The sequence below is a fragment of the Somniosus microcephalus genome, chromosome 3 (genome assembly GCF_052327205.1).
Source record: "Somniosus microcephalus isolate GS21.2 chromosome 3, FLI_Smic_1.0, whole genome shotgun sequence".
Lineage (NCBI taxonomy): Eukaryota > Metazoa > Chordata > Chondrichthyes > Squaliformes > Somniosidae > Somniosus > Somniosus microcephalus.
The window spans coordinates 867960-889180 of NC_140989.1; the positions used below are offsets into that span (position 1 = coordinate 867960).

Consider the following 21221-nt stretch of genomic DNA (forward strand, 5'->3'; position numbering starts at 1 on the left):
AAAAAACAAGCCTGAAGGCTTTGTGTCTTAATGCGTGGAGCATTCGTAATAAGGTGGATGAATTAGCTGCGCACATAGAGGTAAACAAATATGATTTGATTGGGATTACGGAAACATGGCTCCAGGGCGGCCAAGGCTGGGAACTCAACATCCAGGTATATTCAGTAAAGATAGGCAAAAAGGAAAGGGAGGTGGGGTAGCATTGCTGGTTAAAGAAGGGATTAACACAATTGTAAGGAAGGATATTAGCTCTGATGATGTGGAATCTGTATGGGTAGAACTGAGAAATACCAAGGGGCAGAAAAAATTAGTGGGAGTGGTATATAGACCTCCAAACAGTAATGCAGAGATTGGGGATGGCACTAAAAAGCAAATCAGAGAAGCGTGCAATAAGGGCACAGCAGTCGTCATTGGTGACTTTAATCTACATCTAGATTGGGCTAACCCAATTAGTAACAATACTGTGGAGGAGGAATTCCTGGCGTGTTTACGGGATGGTTTCCTGGACCAATATGTCGAGGAACCAACCAGAGATCAGGCCATCTTAGACTGGGTATTATGTAATGAGAAAGGATTAATTAGCAATCTTGTTGTACGAGGCCCCTTGGGTCGGAGCGATCATAATATGATAGAATTCTTCATTAAGATGGAGAATGAAGTAGTTGACTCAGAGACTAGGGTCCTGAATTTTAATAAAGGAAACTACGATGGTCTGAGGCGTGAGTTGGATAGGATTGAATGGGGAATGTCACTCAAAGGGTTGACGGTGGATAGGCAATGGCAAACATTCAAAGACTGCATGGATGAACTACAGAATTTGTTCATCCCAGTTTGGCATAAAAATAAAGCAAAAATGGTGACTCAACCGTGGCTAACAAGGGAAATTAGGGATAGCATAAGATCCAAGGCGAGGACATATAAATTGGCCCGAAAAAGCAGTAAACCTGAGGATTGGGAGCAGTTTAGGATTCAACAAAGGAAGTCAAAGGGATTAATTAAGAAGGGGAAAATAGAATATGAGAGTAAGCTTTCAGGGAACATAAAAACTGACTGTAAAAGCTTTTATAGATATGTGAAGAGAAAAAGATTGGTGAAGTCAAGTGCAGGTCCCTTGCAGTCAGAATCAGAGGAATTTATAATGGGGAACAAAGAAATGGCCGACCAATTAAATACATATTTTGGTTCTGTCTTCACAAAGGAGGACACAAATAACCTTCCAGAGATGTCGGAGAACATAGGGTCTGATGAAAGGGAGGAACTGAAATAAATCAGTATTTGTAGGGAAATGGTGTTTGGGAAATTGATGGGATTGAAGGCCGATAAATCCCCAGGGCCTGATAATCTACATCCTAGGCTACTTAAGGAAGTGGCCCTAGAAATAGTCGATGCATTGCTGATCATCTTCCAGCATTCGATAGACTCTGGAACAATACCCATGGATTGGAGGGTAGCTAATGTTACCCCACTATTCAAAAAAGGTGGTAGAGAGAAAACGGGGAATTACAGACCAGTAATCCTGACATCGGTAGTGGGTAAAATGGTAGAATCCATTAGAAAAGATGTAATAGCAGAGCACTTGGAAAACAGTGACAGGATCGGACAAAGTCAACATGGATTTGCAAAAGGTAAATCGTGCTTGACTAATCTACTGGAATTTTTTGAGGATGTAACTGGTAAAATAGATAAGGGAGAACCAGTGGATGTGGTGTATTTGGACTTTCAGAAGGCTTTCGATAAGGTCCCGCATAAGAGATTAGCGTGTAAAGTTAAGGCACATGGGATTGAGGGCAAGGTATTGACTTGGATAGAGAACTGGTTGGTAGACAGAAAGCAAAGAGTTGGAATAAACGGATCTTTTTCCAAGTGGCAGGCAGTGACTAGTGGGGTACCGCTGGGATCATTCCTTGGACCCCAGCTATTCACAATATATATTAATGATCTAGACAAGGGAACTAGATGTAATATCTCCAAATTTGCAGATGACACAAAGCTGGGCGGGCGTGTGTACTGTGAGGAGAATGCCGAGAATCTCCAGATGATTGGACAGGTTGGGTGATTGGGCAGAAGCATGGCAGTTGCAATATAACATGGATAAATATGAGTTTATCCACTTTGGTGGCAAAAACAGGAAGACAGATTATTATCTGAACGGCAATAGATTGGGAGAAGGGGAAGTGCAACGAGACCTGGGTGTCTTTGTGCACCAGTCGCTGAAGGTAAGCATGCAGGTGCAGCAGGCGGTTAAGAAGGCAAATGGTATGTTGGCCTTCGTAGTGAGAGGGTTTGCGTACAGGAACAAGGATGTCTTGCTGCAGTTGTAGAGGGCCTTGGTGAGACCACATCTTGAGTATTGTGTGCAGTTTTGGTCGCCTTATGTTCTTGCCATGGAGGGAGTGCAGCGAATATTCACCAGACTGATACCTTGGATGGCAGGAATGACGTATGAAGAGAGATTGGGTTGATTAGGCTTATATTCGCTAGAGTTTAGAAGAATGAGAGGGGATCTCATTGAAACTTATAAAATTCTAACAGGACTAGACAGACTAGATGCAGGAAGGATGTTCCCGATGGCTGGGGAGTCCAGAACCAGGGGTCACAGCCTAAGGATAAGGGGTAAGCCATTTAGGACTGAGATGAGGAGGAATTTCTTCACCCAGATAGTGGTGAACCTGTGGAATTCTCTACCACAGAAGGCAGTTGAGGCCAACTTATATTAAATATATTCAAGAAGGAGTTAGATATATTTCTTAAGGCTAAAGGGATCAATGGATATGGGGAGCAGGCAGGGACAGGGTACTGCATTTGGATGATCAGCCATGATCTCATTAAACGGTGTAACAGGCTCGAGGGGCCGAATGGCCTACTCCTGCTCCTATCTTCTATGTTTCTATGTTCAATATATTAGCATGGATAGAGGATTGGCTAATTAACAGGAAACAGAGAGCCGGGATAAATGGATCATTTTCAGGTTGGCAAACTGTAACTAGTGGGGTGCCACAGGGATCAGTGCTGGGGCCTCAGCTGTTTACAATCTATATTAATGACTTGGATGAAGGGACCGAGTGTAATGTAGCCAAGTTTGCGGATGATAAAAAGGTAGGTGGAAAAGTAAGTTATGAAGAGGATACAAAGAATCTTCAATGGGACACAGATAGGTTAAGTGAGTGGGCAAAAACTTCGCAGATGGAGTATAATGTGGGAAATGTGAGGTTATCCGCTTTGGAAAGAAAAATAAAAAAGCAAATTATTATTTAAATGGAGAGAGACTACAAAATGCTGTGGTACAGAGGGATCTGGGGGTCCTTGTACATGAAACACAAAAAATTAGCAAGCAGGTACAGCAAGTAATTCGGAAGGCAAATTGAATTTTGGCCTTTATTGCAAGCGGGGTGGAGTATAAAAGCAGGGAAATCTTGCTGCAACTGTACAGGGCGTTGGTGAGACCACACCTGGAGTACTGCGTACAGTTTTGGTCTCCTTATTTAAGGAGGGATATACTTGCATTGGAGGCAGTTCAGAGACGGTTCACGAGGTTAATTCCTGAGATGAAGGGGTTGTCTTATGAAGAAAGGTTGAGCAGGTTGGGCCTATACTCATTGGAGTTTAGAAGAATGAGAGGTGATCTTATTGAAACATATAAGATTCTGAGGGGGTTTTACAGGGTAGATGCAGAGAGGATGTTTCCCCTTGAGGGGGTATCTAGAACTAGGGGGCATAGTTTCAGAATAAGTGGTCACCCATTTAAACCGGAGATGAGGAGGAATTTCCTCTCTCAGAGGGTCGTGAATCTTTGGAATTCTCTGCCCCAGAGAGCTGTGGAGGCTGGGTCATTGAATATATTTAAGGTGGAGATAGACAGATTTTTGAACAATAAGGGAGTCGAGGGTTATGGGGAGCGGGCAGGGAAGTGGAGTTGAGGCCAAGATCAGATCAGCCATGATCTTATTGAATGGCGGAGCAGGCTCGAGGGGCCAATTGACCGGCTCCGGCTCCTATTTCCTATGTTCTTAAAAGTCTCTGTTCAATAGTCCACCTCCATGGCACTGGTCTCTCATGGTTCCACTCCTGCTCCATTGGAGACATCATCCGAAAACACAGCGTCATTTTCCACATATAAGCTGACGACACCCAGCTCCACCTCACCACCACCTCTCTCGACCCCTCCACTGTATCTAAACTCTCAGACTGCTTGTCCAACATCCAGTTCTGGATGAGAGAAAATTCCTCCAACTAAATATTGGGAAGACAGAAGCCGTTGTCTTCGGTCCCCACCACAATCACCGTTCCCTAGTCACTGACTCCATCCCTCTCCCTGGCAACTGTCTGAGGCTGAACCAGACTGTTCGCAACCTTGGTGTCATATTTGGCCCCGTGATGAGCTTCCCACCACACATCCGTGGCATCACTAAGACCGCCCATTTCCACCTCCGTAACATTGCCCAACTCCGCCCCTGCCTCAGCTCATCTGCTGCTGAAACCCTCATTCATGCCTTTGTTACCTCGAGACTTGACTATTCCAACACACTCCTGCCCAGCCTCCCACTTTCTACCCTCGGTAAACTAGAGGTCATCATAACCTCGGCTGTCCTGTCCCAACTCGCACCAAGTCCTATTAACCCATCACCTCTGACCTACATTGGCTCCCAGTTAAGCAACGCCTCGATTTCAAAATTCTCATCCTTGTTTTCAAATCCCTCCATGGCCTCGCCCCCTCCTTATCTTTGTAATCTCCTCCAGCCCCACAACCCCCCTCCCAGATATCTGCGCTCCTCCAATTCTGGCCTCTTGATCATCCCCAATGTTAATCGCTCAACCATTGGCAGCCGTGCCTTCAGCTGCCGAGACACTAAGCTCTGTAAGTCCTTCCCTAAACCTCTCCGCTTCTCTACCTCTCTTTCCTCCTTTAAAACACATCTTAAAATCTACCTCATCATCTGTCCTAATATCTCCTTATGTGGCTCGGAGTCACATTTTGTTTAATAACGTTCCAGTGATGCCCCCTGGGACATTTTACAACATTTAGGCGCTATATAACTACAAGTTGTTGTTGTTGCTGGTCACACCATTAGCTTTATATCACCACCAGTGGTGTCTCCTCCGATGTCTGAATGACCATCTCTGCTGGGCCCCAGGGCACCATCCTTGGGTTCCTCCTCTTCATCATTTCACCCTCAGCAACATCATCCAGAAGCAGGGTCAACATTTACATCTACAGCAACACTCGGCTCTGCCTCTCCACCTCCTCCATTGATTCCAAGGCTGTTCCATTCTCTCCAAATGCCTGTCCAACATTAGGACTCGGCGAAGACAAAACTTCCTCTTCAGCTCAGCAAACCCCTACACGCCTCGAACCTCCCCAGACACCCCCTCAGGCTAAGCCCAGAGATGTCGAACTTTGGTGAATTACTCGACCTGAGCTCAGCTTCTTGCCCCCAGCTAATCCATGGCCCAGACCACTTTACTTCACCTCCTACCGCTTTATCAGACATACTGATCTCCAATTCATTCATGTGTGAGGGGTTATTACTTTCAGGCTATTGTAATGTAAACTGTACTTACTGGTTACACTGAGCAGGGTTCCACTCCCGTAGATCCTTCCCCACACTGAGCAGTAATAGACGGCAGTGTCACTGGGCTGCACGTTTGTGATTGTCAGAATGAAGCTGTTATTGGAGGTGTCTCTGGAAGGCTGGAGACGGTCAGTGGAACCTGTGCTCCTGTGTGTGCTGCCACTTGTCCCATGTGTTAAAACCCACTTCTTATTTTGCCCTGGTCGTTGCCGGCGGTACCAGCGGACATCGGTGTCGCTCACTCTGGCGTTCCGCATGGTGCACTGTAACCGCGCCGAGTGACCCTCTGTGACACGTTCCAGGCTCGGAGACTGGAGAAGGACTGAAGCATCTGCACCTTTAAGGGAAAAATATCAATAACTTAAAAACCGGTCTGAAAGTTACAAAGTGTCCTGGTGTTTAAAGGGACAGTCCAGGCAGTACAGATCAGGTTAAACAGAGAGAACAGATTGTAAGACTGAGCCAGTGGGTTAGCTTGTTACTGATTCAGGTCAAACAAGAAACTTGCTGAGGGGCAGGGTGTGCTGATATCAGCAGGACAGGTGAACTGATATAACAGGAAATGCAATGTTGATCTCACACTGAACAACAGCTTCTAACACAAGCTTACTTCTCTCAGACTGGAATTATCTTTCCTGTACTGATAATAGTGGGAAAGTCTTCCTCAGAATTCAAAGCGATGTGAGAACTGGAATTGGGACGTGTCTGCGGTAATAGAAGAGGCGGCCAGGCAATTAAAGGGGCAGAAGTTCCCCAAAGATCAACAGGACTACAGCCGTTTAGATCTCAGCACACTGAGCTCTACACAGGGAAGGGTGTGGGGGCAAGACTGGAGGAAGAGGAGGCTCTCTCCCTGCATTCCCTGGCCCCAGGGTCTTCACCACTGCTACCTCCGGCCTACTGCCATCTTCCACGTGGCGGGCACGGGGAGTGGTGGGAACTGGGGCCGACTGGAGGGAAAGAAAGACAGAAAGACAGACTTGCATTTATATAGTGCCTTTCACGACCAAAGGACGTCCCAATGCGCTTTACAGCCAATGAAGTACTTTTGAAGTGTAATCACTGTTGTAATGTGGGAAATGTGGCAGCCAATTTGCGCACAGCAAGCTCCCACAAACAGCAATGTGATAATGACCTGGTAATCTGTTTTAGTGATGTTAGTTGAGGGATAAATATTGGCCCCAGGACACCGGAGAGAACTCCCCTGCTCTTCTTCAAATAGTGGCCGTGGGATCTTTTATGTCCACCCGAGAGAGCAGACGGGGCCTTGGTTTAACTTCTCATCCGAAAGACGATGTGGACCCAAGCCCTGCCCCTCCAACAGGGCTAAAGTCTTTCTGGATTAAGAAGCAGAACCAGTGGACATCGGTGTTGTTCACTCTGGCGTTCCGCATGGTGCACTGTAACCGCGCCGAGTGACCCACTGTGACGCGCTCCAGGCTAGGAGACTGGAGAAGGACTGCATCATTTGCACCTTTAAGAGAAAAATATCCCTTCTATGGCTGGTATTTTTGACTCTTGCTCTACTGTGGAAATGGAAACAAAGTGCTCCTTTAATAAATCACCATCACCTTGTTATTGGCCCCGATATTAACGGGGAGGTGGAACATTGACTGGCGGCCTGGTTGGTGGGCGGGAGCACAAACAAGCAGCAGGGAGTCAGCTGGGGACCCATGGGGACGGACCCTGGCAGCTAGTGGGGGACACTCGGGGCCACGATCGGTGGGGGAGGGGGCGAGAGGCCATGGCTGTGACCGGGGGCGGGGGTGAGCGGTCAGGACTGTGACCGGGGGCGGGAGGTCAGGGCTGTGACCAGTGCGGGGGCGGCGAGAGGTCAGGGCTGTGACCGGTGGGGGGGCCGCGAGAGGTCAGGGCTGTGACCGGGGGCGGGGGCGAGCGGTCAGGGCTGTGACCGGGGGCGGGGGGTGAGAGGTCCGGGCTGTGACCGGTGGGGGGTCAGCGAGAGGTCAGGGCTGTGACCGGGGGCGGGGGCGAGCGGTCAGGGCTGTGACCGGGGGCAGGGGTGAGAGGTCAGGGCTGTGACCGGGAGGGTGAGAGGTCAGGGCTGTGACCGGGGGCGGGGGCGAGCGGTCAGGGCTGTGACTGGGGGTGCGGTGGGGGAGGTCAGGGCTGTGACCGGTGGGGGGGCAGCGAGAGGTCAGGGCTGTGACCGGGGGGGCGAGAGTTCAGGGCTGTGACTGGGGGCAATGGCGGGTTAATTAAGTAGAGGTACAGATCACCCATGATCTGATTGAATGGTGGAGCAGGCTCGAGGGGCTGAATGGCCTCCTCCTGTTCCTGTGTAACAGGCTTGAGGGGCTGAATTGTCTCCTCCTGTTCCTGTGTAACAGGCTCGAGGGGCTGACTGGTCTCCTCCTGTTCCTGTGTAACAGGCTGGAGGGGCTGAATGGCCTCCTCCTGTTCCTGTCTAACAGGCTCAAGGGGCTGAATGTCCTCCTCCTGTTCCTGTGCAAGAGGCTCAAGGGGCTGAATGGCCTCCTCCTGTTCCTGTGTAACAGGCTCAAAGGGCTGAATGGCCTCCTCCTGTTCCTGTATAACAGGCTCAAGGGGCTGAATGGCCTCCTCCAGTTACTGTGTAACTGGCTCGATGGGGCTGAATGGCCTCCTCCTGTTCCTGTGGAGCAGGTAGGAGGGGCTGAATGGCCTCCTCCTGTTCCTGTGTAACAGGTTGGAGGGGCTGAATGGCCTCCTCCTGTTCCTGTGTAACAGGTTGGAGGGGCTGAATGGCCTCCTCCTGTTCCTGTGTAACAGGTTGGAGGGGCTGAATGGCAACAGATTGGGAGAAGGGGATGTGCAACGAGACCTGGGCGTCCTTGTGCACCAGTCGCTGAAATTAAGCATGCAGGTGCAGCAGGCTGTTAAGAAGACAAATGGTATGTTGGCCTTTGTAGCGAGAGGGTTTGTGTACAGGAACAAGGATTGCTGCAGTTGTACAGGGCCTTGGTGAGACCACATCTGGAGTATTGTGTGCAGTTTTGGTCGCCTTATCTGAGGAAGGATGTACTTGCCATGGAAGGAGTGCAGCGAAGATTCACCAGGCTGATACCTGGGATGGCAGGAATGACGTATGAAGAGAGATTGGGTCGATTGGGCTTGTACTTGCTGGAGTTTAGAAGAATAAGATGGGATCTCATCGAAACTTATAAAATTCTAACAGGACTAGACAGATTAGATGCTGGAAGGATGTTCCCGATGGTCGGGGAGTCCAGAACCAGGGGTCACAGTCTAAGGATAAGGGGTAAGCCATTTAGGACAGAGATGAGGAGGAATTTCTTCACCCAGAGAGTGGTGAACCTGTGGAATTCTCTACTGTTGTGTCTCAAGGGGTTTTATACCCTTACCTATATAACAATGAAGAAGGACTCCGGGGTGGAGAGTTTAGTTAATGGCCATTTTATTTACAATGTGCTTCTTCACTCAATGCACTACATTTCCCATAGTGCATTGCAAATCACCACTACGGTATCCCATGTGGGACAATTCTAATACACATTCAAAATACACAACGTATTTCCTCCCCCTTGAAATAGAATGTCCACAAAACAGAATAACTGAAAATGACTATAACTTTGGAAGAGTGGGTAGACTGCCTCTACATTCCACTAACCCTGGGGATTATTCTGCCCCATGCACACAGTTTAGCACTAACTGTAACTAAGGCGCTCTGGAGGCTGCCTTTCTCTTTGGGGGTAACGCCTAGTCTCAGGAGCAGGCTCTGGCTGGCTCTCCCGTGACCCTGCAGGCGTGGCTTCTTCCCTCGATGGCACAAGAGTGGATGGTGCCACCGTCTCAGGGTCGGACGACCAGTCCCTGCTGGAGCACCCAGCAGGTCCTTGATCCTCTGTTTCTTGGGTTACCTGTGGCGACTGTCTTGGCAGTAACTGGTCTACATGTCGTCTCCATGTTCGGTTGTCTCCGGTGCGGACTCGGTATGAAACGGGGCCCATCTTTTGAATGACCGTAGCCGGGACCCACTGCTCCGGGGTGGTGTAGTTACGCGCGAGGACCTTGCACCCCAACACAAAGTGTCGTTCTTTGGACCTCTGAGCTCGTCTGCTGACTTGATCCTGCTGATTGGCGTGCACCACTGCTTCTGTGGACATTGGCCTCAGCAGGCCAAGGCGTGTCCGTAGCTGCCTTCCCATGAGTAGGTAAGCAGGAGATGCTCCAGTTGTAGCATGAGGCGTGTTTCGGTATTTCAGCAAGAAAGCATTCAGGTGCTGCTTTAGAGGAGCATCACTTCTTGCCGCTTTCAACGCGCGTTTCAGCGTCCTGACAAATCTCTCCGCCAATCCATTCGTGGATGAATGATAAGGCGCGGAGAATGTGTGCTGGATTCCATTGCTCTTGAGGAATCCTCCATCTCCTGGTATGTGAACTGTGTTCCATTGTCGGTTATGATCTGCTCCGGCAGACCAAATCGCCCAAACATCTCTCTGAGTCTCGATGGTTTTCTCCGTAGTGGTAGTGGACATTACTGCAACCTTCGGCCATTTGGAATGGGAGTCCACCGCGACCAGGAACATCGCTCCTTCCACTGGTCCTGCGAAGTCCAGATGGATCCGTTGCCACGGTGTCGCCGGCCATTCCTATGGATGCAGTGGCGCTGCTCTTGGCATATCCCTGGTTGTCTCGCATGATGGGCATGATTTCGCTTTAACTTCAATTTCATGATCCAGACCGGGCCACCAGAAGTAGCTTCGTGCCAGCTCCTTCATCCGAACAATACCACAATGTCCTGAGTGCAGCTCGTTGAGGACATGTTTCCGCAGCTTTGGTGGTATGATCACTCGCATGCCCCAAGGGAGGCATCCTGACGTGACATACAACTCCTTCCCTCTTGACAGGTAAGGTAGGAGCTCAGGTGGTGTGTCTGACACCCGTGATCCGTCTCCTCGCATCACCCGATCCAGCACCTTGGATAGCGTAGGGTCCACTCTGGTCTCTTTCTTGACCTGCCGGGCCATGACAAGGGCATTGCTCACCATGTCAAAGTAGAAAATCTTCTGCTCACAGCCTTCAGAGGGCACAGGCAGCGGAAGTCTTGACAATCCGTCCGCATTGCCATGTGCTGCTGACCTCCGGTGTTTGATGTTGTAATTGTGAGCGCTTAACATCAGCGCCCAGCGCTGCATCCTGCACGCTGCCAGGGAGGGTATTCCTGTGTGTGGACCAAAGATCGATGTCAGAGGAGGATGATCCGTCAGCAAGGTGAATTTCCTTCCGAACAAATAGTGATGGAACTTTTTGATTCCAAAGATGATGCGCAAAGCCTCTTTTTCAATCTGCAGGTATTTCGCCTCCGCCTTGCTCAGGGACCTTGACGTGAATGCAATCGGCTTCTCTTCACCTGAGGGAAAGATGTGGGACACGACCGCGCCGACGCCATAAGGCGACGCGTCACAGGCCAGCTGAATCTGCAACGACGGGTCAAAGTGCGTCAACACTCTGGGGTCAGTCAAAGCTGCTTTGGCTTTCTTGAATGCAGCTTCGCACTCCTTCGTCCACGCCCAGGCCTAGCCCTGACACAGCAACTCATGTAATGGCTTCAACAGTGATGCCAGCTGTGGAATAAACTTTCCGTAATAGTTCAGGAGACCTAAGAATGACCGCAGCTGGCCGATATTTGTAGGTGCAGGAGCGTCGGCAATGGCTTTCACTTTCGACGGTGCTGTGTGTAGGCCGTCCGCGTCGATGACATGGCCTAGGTACTCCACTGATGGCTTGAAAAATTCGCATTTGTCCTTGCGAACGCGTAAGCCATATTCTTCAAGTCTTCCCAGTGTCTTCGTCAGGTTCTGCAGATGCTCGTTGTCGTCCTTTCCTGTGACAAGGATATCGTCGAGATAACATTGTACCCCTGGAATGCCGCTTAAGATCTGGTCCATAGCCCGCTGAAACAATGCTGGTGCTGACGTTATACCAAAGGGTAGGCGGCAGTACCTGTAGAGGCCCTTGTGGGTGGTGATGGTGAGGTACTTCTGTGAGTCCTCTTCTACATGCATCTGCAAGTAGGCTTGGCATAGATCAATCTTGCTAAACTTCTGACCACCTGCTAGACCCGCGAAATGATCTTCAATGATGGGGAGGGGGTACTGTTCAGATGAGAGCACAGGATTCACTGTTATTTTGAAATCTCCACATAAGCGAACCGCACCGTCACTCTTCATCACTGGTACCACGGGCGTGGCCCACTCACTGAGCGAAACCGGCACCAGGACCCCTATCTTGACCAGACGCTCCAGGTCAGCCTCCACCTTTGGTCTGAGGGTGTAGGGAACGTTCCTGGCCTTCAGGAATCGTGGCTGGCTGTCAGGCTTCACCTTGAGTTTGACCGTAATTCCCTTCATACTCCCCAATTCTCCATCAAAGACAGCCGCATGCTTTGTCAACACTGCCGCTAGCCCCGCCTCTTCGACTGACACCGCATTCACTTTTTTCCAATCCAGATGAATTTTCTTCAACCATGGCCTGCCCATCAGGGATGGATAGTCACCCTTGACCACGTAAACTGGCAGCATCATGGTTTGTCCATTAAACTCTACCTTGACCTCCGTCTTACCCAGCATTGGGACTGTTTCCCCAGTGTAGGTCTTTAAGATGAGATTGGCCGATGTCAGTGATAGGTGGTTCAGTTTTTCTATGAATAGCTTCTCTGAAATCAAGGAGACAGCGGCCCCCGTATCCCCAGCTCCATTTTGACCGGTATTCCCTCTAGTAGTGGAGTGACTCCATAGCCTGATGAGCCTCCATTCACCGTTAACACATGGAGATTCAGCTCCCCATCAGAGTCTGTGTCACTGTCTTCCTGTTCTTGTTTCACCATGTGTAGGTTTTTCTTTTTAGAACGCCAGTTGGATGTGTTTCCTTGTTTGTTTTTGTCTGTCTCTGTGTAGGATTGTTTGCTTTGCCCTTTACACACACGTTCAATGTGTCCTTTCTTTTCACATTTCCGACAGGTCAGGTCTTTACACCAGCAGTCAGATGGCTGATGACCTGACCTTCCACATCTGTAACACTCTCTGGCACCCCTTGCATGCTTATCCGGTGTAGCTGCTACCCTGTGCACTCTTGTTGCAGCCCCCAACAGCTGTGCATCTTTAGCTGCTAACTCCATAGACACAGCGAGCTCCACTGCTGATTTAAGCGTCAGTTTGTCAGTCATGAGCAAGCGCTTCTGTGTTGCTTCACATCTTAATCCACACACAAACCTATCACGGACAGTGTCATTTAGAGTTTCACCAAACTCACAATGCTCAGTTAGCTTCTTTAGCACTGCAACATATTCGGCTATGGACTCACCCTCCCCTTGGTTTCGTTTATGAAACCTGAACCTCTCGGCAATCAGCAGCGGCTTGGGTGCGAAATGTGTTTCCAAAACTTCCACAACCGGATCATATGTCTTAGCGCCAGGCTTATCCGGGGGCATCAAACTCCGTAACAAGCCAAATGTTTTTGCTCCAATCACACTGAGGAACGTCGCCACTTTCACGTCATCTTTAATGCCATTTGCAGTCACGAAAAATCCGAAACGCTCTGTATAAGCACTCCATTGCTCCGCCGTGTCATCAAATGGTCCAAACGCTCCGGTTAGCATAGCCATTTTGTTATTTTTTTTAATCTTTACAGTCCTTTTCCTCCACTTCGTTTCACGGTATCGTTACTCTCCCCCTTCTTATTTGTGTAACACACGAACCGCCACCTTTACGAGGCGATTGCATCAGCACTAAACTGCGGGCGCGCCATTAAGAAAAGACAGGAACTTCTTACTTTAAACATCGCCGATTCCAGTGCAAAGTGATGCGCAAGTCCGTCGTCCTCGTCGCCAGTTTTGTTGTGTCTCAAGGGGTTTTATACCCTTACCTATATAACAATGAAGAAGGACTCCGGGGTGGAGAGTTTAGTTAACGGCCATTTTATTTACAATGTGCTTCTTCACTCAATGCACTACATTTCCCATAGTGCATTGCAAATCACCACTACGGTATCCCAGGTGGGACAATTCTAATACACATTCAAAATACACAACATCTACCAAAGAAGGCAGTAGAGACCAATTCATTAAATATATTCAAGAAGGAGTTGGATATATTTCTTAAGGCTAGGTGGTTCAAGGGATATGGAGAGAAGGCAGGAACAGGGTATTGAATTTGGATGATCAGCCATGATCTCATTGAATGGCGGAGCAGGCTCGAGGGGCCGAATGGCCGACTCCTGCTCCTATCTTCTTTGTTTGTATGTTTCTATGTTATTGTGTAACAGGCTCGAGGGGCAGAATGGCCTCCTCCTCTTCCTGTGTAACAGGCTCGAGGAGCTGAATGGCCTCCTCCTGTTCCTGTGCAACAGGCTCAAGGGGCTGAATGGCCTCCTCCTGTTCCTGTGCAACAGGCTCAAGGGGCTGAATGGCCTCCTCCTGTTCCTGTGTAACAGGCTCGAGGGGCTGAATGGCCTCCTCCTGTTCCTGTGTAACAGGCTCAAGGGGCTGAATGGCCTCCTCCTGTTCCTGTGTAACAGGCTCAAGGGGCTGAATGGCCTCCTCCTCTTCCTGTGTAACAGGCTCGAGGGGCAGAATGGCCTCCTCCTCTTCCTGTGTAACAGGCTCGAGCGGCTGAATGGCCTCCTCCTGTTCCTGTGTAACAGGCTCAAGGGGCTGAATGGCCTCCTCCTGTTCCTGTGCAACAGGCTCGAGGGGCTGAATGGCCTCCTCCTGTTCCTGTGTAATAGGCTCGAGGGGCTGAATGGCCTCCTCTTGTTCCTGTGTAACAGGCTCAAGGGGCTGAATGGCCTCCTCCTGTTCCTGTGCAACAGGCTCGAGGGGCTGAATGGCTTCCTCCTGTTCCTGTGTAACAGGCTCGAGGGGCTGAATGGCCTCCTCCTGTTCCTGTGCAACTTGTTCGAATATCAAATGGGTTTTTACGACAATCCAATAGTTTCATGGTCACCATTACTGATACGAGCTTTTTATTCCAGATTTATTTAATTAACTGAATTTAAATCCCCCAGCGGCCATGGTGGGATTTGAATTCACGTCTCCGGATCTTTTCTTTAGATTACTAGTTCAGTAACAGAACCACGATGTGACCGTACCAGGTTGACACCACGCTCGTTTTACAGGCACAAAATGGTGACCTAGGTTTCCACTATGGCCATATTGGTGAAAATAGAAAAAGAGCCAATCAGGCCGTGAGTCTGAATCTTGCGTTCGACCCTTTCCATGTGAAAATAAGGGGCCTAACAGTTGTTGCAGGATCGCATCACAAGATCTACCCTGAACGCTTCCGGCGCCAGACTAGGTCTACATGCAGCCTAACCAGTGGTCCTTAAGGGGACCACGACAGCCCCTCACCTAAAAGATGAGTTTTTTAATAAAGTACTTACCTGAATGTGGAACTGGGAGGTGCAGGAGTGTGCCTCCCGCCTCCACAGCAGCACTGAAGACCGTTACCAGCTCTCTCCTGATTGCCCTCACCTTCCCTCCCCCACTCCCGTTCGACCCCTCCATTCCTCCCGATCGCCTCCATCCTATTCACAATCACTCCCTTTTCTCCCAATCAGCTCCTCCCTCCCTCCCAGGACCTACCCGAAGGCCGATGCCAGTGACACTGTGGTCTGAGATTGTAATCCTCTTTGCCAGCGGAATGCCTGGGGATGCCCAGCAGGTGCCCACAACACGCCGGTCTCGTGTCATATCGAGACCATCATTTCTAACCGCACCCATCCTGCAGTGGTGGGCTGCCAGATGCAGGATTGTTGCTGCACCACCACCACAAGAAATGCAGTGGTCCAAGGGAAAGGCCCACCACCACCTTCTCAGGGCAACTAGGGATGGGCTCACGTAGGATCAACACTGAAGATACGGCCAGGACCGTGAAGAAGAAGAAACTGTTTTGGAAAAAAGAATTGATCATCCCTCCTGCTCTGGATTGGGTTCCCTGGACAATACCTCCCCACGAGTGGACACCCACCAAATTTCTGCTGGTATGGGCCAACAGACCTGCCTCAGATGGTACTTCACCTGCCTGCCCCATGCAAATGAGGGCCCTCCCATTAACTCTGCAAAGCACTTTCAATGATTCCCAATACTTAACCTTGTGATAGTGTTAACTGCATTATAATATACACATTAATCAATGCACCTCTATATCTAACGTCTCCCGAGATAACTCCGGCAATTAGCAGTTAATCGCCTTACTCAGTTGTACACGTCGTCCCTATGATTGGTTTTGATTGTGTAACTGTTTGTATACCTTGGACTGGGTGATATAAAATGGTTCAAAGTTGGGCTAAATCTTATAAACCTTAGATGTGGATGATAATTGTGGAATCCAAATGTGTGAGTTGGATTTGAAGTAAAGGGATAGTGGCCCTAAAACAAAATGCCATAGCTGGTCCCAGATTTGGAATGATAAAAGGTTATCATGACAGGACCATAGCCCACCTTAATCCTGAGGATTACAGAGGTTTGTCCGATATTGTACGATATCACCCAATCACCAGACACCCTCACCTGCTACAGAAGGATGGACTAAACCATGGAAAATCCTTGGATGGGCAGCAGGAGCTCGTGGAGAGGTTAGCAGCAATGAAAACCAAACCCCAGATGGTCTCTGTTGTTACACTGTTGTACCTCCTGAACTACAAAAGACAAGAAACCCAAGACAGAGCCTCAGGAATTCAAACAGGAAGGGTGCAAAGGGAAACAGACTTGCAGGCAATGGAAGAACAGTGATCTGACAAGGAAGTGAAAAATCTGTAATTAGAAGCAGAACTACAACAGGAGATGAAGGAGCAGATAGCCCAAAACTAAAGTGACTGTAAATAGATTAAGCACGAGTTCACCAAAAGAGATTACAAAGCCAAAATGAGCTAATGCATGGAAAGAGGCAATGATGGAGAAGGAAAATGTGCTGAGGCAAGTCAAAGGCTTAGAGAAACCAAGGGAGAACTCAAAGAAGGGGGGGCGGGGGGCAAGAATTGAACCATTGGCAAACTAAACTAGATCAAATTCAGACCACTTTAGGGCAGAAACGAGATGAGCTGGCCTGAGAGCACAGTGGACTTCTCAGGACACAGTAAGAATGTAATAAGAACATAAGAAACAGGAGCAGGAGTCGGCCATTCGGCCCCTCGAGCCTGCTCCGCCATTCAATAAGGTCATGGCTGATCATCAACCTCAACTCCACTTTCCTGCCCGATTTCCATATCGCTTGATTCCCCAAATCTGTCTCAGCCTTGAATATCTTCTTCTTCTTAGGCAGTCCCTCAGAACCGAGGATGACTTGCTCCCACACTAAAAATGAGTTCTCAGGTGACTGATGAGTCCAATGCGGGACCTACAGTCTCTGTCACAGGTGGGGCAGACGGGGGTTGAAGGGGTGGGTGGGTGGGGTGCTTGGGTTGACGTGCGTTCCTTCCGCTATTTGCGCTTGGCTTCTGCTTGCTCCCGGCGAAGAGACTCGAGGTGTTTGGTACTTCACCTGCCTGCCCCATGCAAATGAGGGCCCTCCCATTAACTCTGCAAAGTACTTTCAATGATTCCCAATATTTAACCTTATGATAGTGTTAACTGCATTATAATATACACATTAATCGATGCACCTCTATATCTAACGTCTCCCGAGATAACTCCGGCAATTAGCAGTTAATCGCCTTACTCAGTTGTACACGTCATCCCTATGATTGGTTTTGATTGTGTAACTGTTTGTATACCTTGGACTGGGTGATATAAAATGGTTCAAAGTTGGGCTAAATCTTATAAACCTTAGATGTGGATGATAATTGTGGAATCCAAATGTGTGAGTTGGATTTGAAGTAAAGGGATAGTGGCCCTAAAACAAAATGCCATAGCTGGTCCCAGATTTGGAATGATTAAAGGTTATCATGACAGGACCATAGCCCACCTTAATCCTGAGGATTACAGAGGTTTGTCCGATATTGTACGATATCACCCAATCACCAGACACCCTCACCTGCTACAGAAGGATGGACTAAACCATGGAAAATCCTTGGATGGGCAGCAGGAGCTCGTGGAGAGGTTAGCAGCAATGAAAACCAAACCCCAGATGGTCTCTGTTGTTACACTGTTGTACCTCCTGAACTACAAAAGACAAGAAACCCAAGACAGAGCCTCAGGAATTCAAACAGGCAGGGTGCAAAGGGAAACAGACTTGCAGGCAATGGAAGAACAGTGATCAGACAAGGAAGTGAAAAATCTGTAATTAGAAGCAGAACTACAACAGGAGATGAAGGAGCAGATAACCCAAAACTAAAGCGACTGTAAATAGATTAAGCACGAGTTCACCAAAAGAGATTACAAAGCCAAAATGAGCTAATGCATGGAAAGAGGCAATGATGGAGAAGGAAAATGTGCTGAGGCAAGTCAAAGGCTTAGAGAAACCAAGGGAGAACTCAAAGAAGGGGGGGCGGGGGGCAAGAATTGAACCATTGGCAAACTAAACTAGATCAAATTCAGACCACTTTAGGGCAGAAACGAGATGAGCTGGCCTGAGAGCACAGTGGACTTCTCAGGACACAGTAAGAATGTAATAAGAGCATAAGAAACAGGAGCAGGAGTCGGCTATTCGGCCCCTCGAGCCTACTCCGCCGCACGGCCCCTCGAGCCTGCTCCGCCGCACGGCCCCTCGAGCCTGCTCCGCCGCACGGCCCCTCGAGCCTGCTCCGCCGCACGGCCCCTCGAGCCTGCTCCGCCATTCAATAAGATCATGGCTGATCATCGACCTCAACTCCACTTTCCTGCCCGATTTCCATATCGCTTGATTCCCCAAATCTGTCTCAGCCTTGAATATCTTCTTCTTCTTAGGCAGTCCCTCAGAACCGAGGATGACTTGCTCCCACACTAAAAATGAGTTCTCAGGTGACTGATGAGTCTAATGCGGGACCTACAGTCTCTGTCACAGGTGGGGCAGATGGGGGTTGAAGGGATGGGTGGGTGGGGTGCTTGGGTTGACGTGCGTTCCTTCCGCTATTTGCGCTTGGCTTCTGCTTGCTCCCGGCGAAGAGACTCGAGTTGTTTGGCGCCTTCCCGGATGCTTCTCCTACTCTTTGTGCGGTCTTGGGCCAGGGATTTCCAGGTGTCGATGGGGATATTACACTTTTTCAAGGGGGCATTGAGGGTGCCCTTGAAGTGTTTCCTGTGCCCACCTGGGGCTCTCTTGCCGTGTCAGAGCTCCGGGTAGAGTGCTATTTTTGGGAGTCTCGTATCAGGCATGCGGACGATGTGGCCCGTCCATCGGAGCTGATCGAGCGTGGTCAAAGCTTCGATACTGGGGATGTTGGCCAGAGTGAGAACACTGACTTTGATGTGCCTATCCTGCCAATGGATTTACAGGTTCTTGCGGAGGCAGCATTGGTGGTGCCTGCTGTACATGGTCCATGTCTCTGAGGTATATAGGAGGGCGGGTATCACTCAATATACTTAATGACTGAGCATTCACAGACCTCTGGGGCAGAGAATTCCAAAGATTCACAGCCCTATGAGTGAAGAAATTCCTCCTCATCTCAGTGTTAAATGGCCGACCCCATATCCTGAGACTATGCCTCCTAGTTCTAGACTCTCCAGCCAGGGAGAAACAACCTCTCAGCATCTACCCTGTCATCCCCTTCAATCTTGTAATATTATGACTTAAGGTTAAAGGAGCAAGCCTCAGAGATTACAACCCTAAAATCATTCACTTGCCATTGTTGGCGAGATTCATTGTTGTGCTGGTACTGTTGTGTGTGGATTCTGGGACGGGACCTGTCCCCACCGGATTTTTACCCTGCACTGGTTACACTGGTTACACTCCAGTTTCTGTCCTGATCTGAGGCTTTCCATATGTGCATTCAGTGATGCTGCTGGGAGCTTATTATCACAATCAGTGACAACGTTCCACGTGGATGTGCCACCCCATGGCAATTAATTCCTATGTACAGGACAGTTTTCTGTTTTAGGACCAACAAGGGGAACAGGCCATTTAAGATTTAGTAATGAGTAACGAGCCAGAATTAATTAATACTCTGTTAGTAAGGGAGCATCTCACCAACAGTGACCCTAAGATGATAGAGTTTGACATTAAGTTCGATGGAGAAAGATCACACACAAACCAAGGTTTTAAACCTAAGTGAGGCTGACTTTGAAGGAATGTAAACTGAACACGTTAAACTGGGACGAGGTGTTGACGGGTAAACCTACCTGTGGGAGGTAGTCAAAGTATTTAGTACAATATAATGGAATAATTACCCCTAAAGAGCAATGGTTCCACTTGTAAAGTCAAGCAACCACGGTCAACACCTGAGGTAGGTCACAGTATAAAGCTAAAAGAAGTGGCTTACAACAAAGTGGTAATCCAGTGGAGAAATAGGGAAAACAATAAAGGGACACAAAGAAATATTAAGAACTGCGAAAAGGAATACGAAAAGAAATTGCAAGTAATATAAAAGCTAATAGATAAAGTATTTATAAATATAAGAAAAGAAAGACTTGCATTTCTATAGCGCCTTTCATGACCACCGGATGTCCCAAAGCGTTTACAGCCAATGAAGTACTCTTGAAGTGTAGTCACTGTTGTAATGTAGGAAACGTGGCAGCCAATTTGCGCACAGCAAGCTCCCACAAACAGCAATGTGATAATGAGCAGATAATCTGATTTATTTAGTGATGTTGATTACGGGATAAATATTGGCCAGGACAGCGGGGATGTGGGCCCATTAATAAGAGACGCAGGTGATACGGTAATAGGCAAAAGGTAATGGCACATTTATTAAAGGAGTATTTTGTATCTGTTTTCACAGCAGAGGAAGAGGATAAAACACTAGTAATAGAATGGAAACTAAAAATAAATGGGAGGAACTCATTGGATTCAATACAAGTTAGAAATGGCAATGGAGAAAATATTGGAACTTAAAGTAGATAAATCTCCAGATCTGACCTAGTTTCCACCCCAGGGCATTAAAGAAGTAGGCGAGCAACTAGCAGAAGCATTAGTCATATACTTTCAAATCTCTCTTTATTTTGGAATTGCGCTGTTAGATTGGAAATTTTCAAACCTCACTCCATCATTTAAGAAGGGCGAGAGAGAGAAATCAGGTAACTAAAGGCCTGTCAGTTTAACGTCAGTTGTGGGGAAGCCACTAGCATCTGTCATTAGGGACAGAGCGGCTGAGCACTTGAACAAATATCAGCTGATCAGAGAGAGCCAGCATGGCTTTGTTATGGGTGTCATGTCTGAGTAAAGACGTTGAATTTTTTGAGCAGGTTACAAATAAGGTAGATAAGGGCATGTCTATGGAAGATGTCTACATAGACTTCTAGAAGGCATTCGATAAGGTTCCTCATGTGAGATTATTAGCAAAATGAGAGAGAATGGCTTTTGACTTGGGTTGGAAATTGTGACAAGTGGTGTTCCTCAGGGAACTGGTCTGGGGCTTCAACTTTTCACCATATTTATTAATGACTTGGATGATGAAATAGAGTATATCGAAGTTTGCAGCTGACACTAAGTGAAGAGATAAAAGAAAGACTTGCATTTATATAGCGTTTTTTGAAACCTCAGGACATGCTAAAGTGCTTTACAGACAATGAAGTGCTTTTGAAGTGTAGTCACTGATTTTGACACAGGTGTACAGCCAGCA

General features: G+C 48.4%; 1 protein-coding gene across 1 annotated transcript in view; it reads right to left on the minus strand.

The window, feature by feature from the left end:
* Window positions 1–21221, minus strand: part of LOC147120779 (uncharacterized) — a 108264-nt gene that overhangs the window by 66615 nt on the left and 20428 nt on the right. Inside the window, exon 2 of the mRNA XM_085978526.1 lies at window positions 5560–5907. Coding sequence (XP_085834652.1) covers window positions 5560–5907 — 348 coding nt within the window. The remainder of the gene's footprint in view (window positions 1–5559; window positions 5908–21221) is intronic.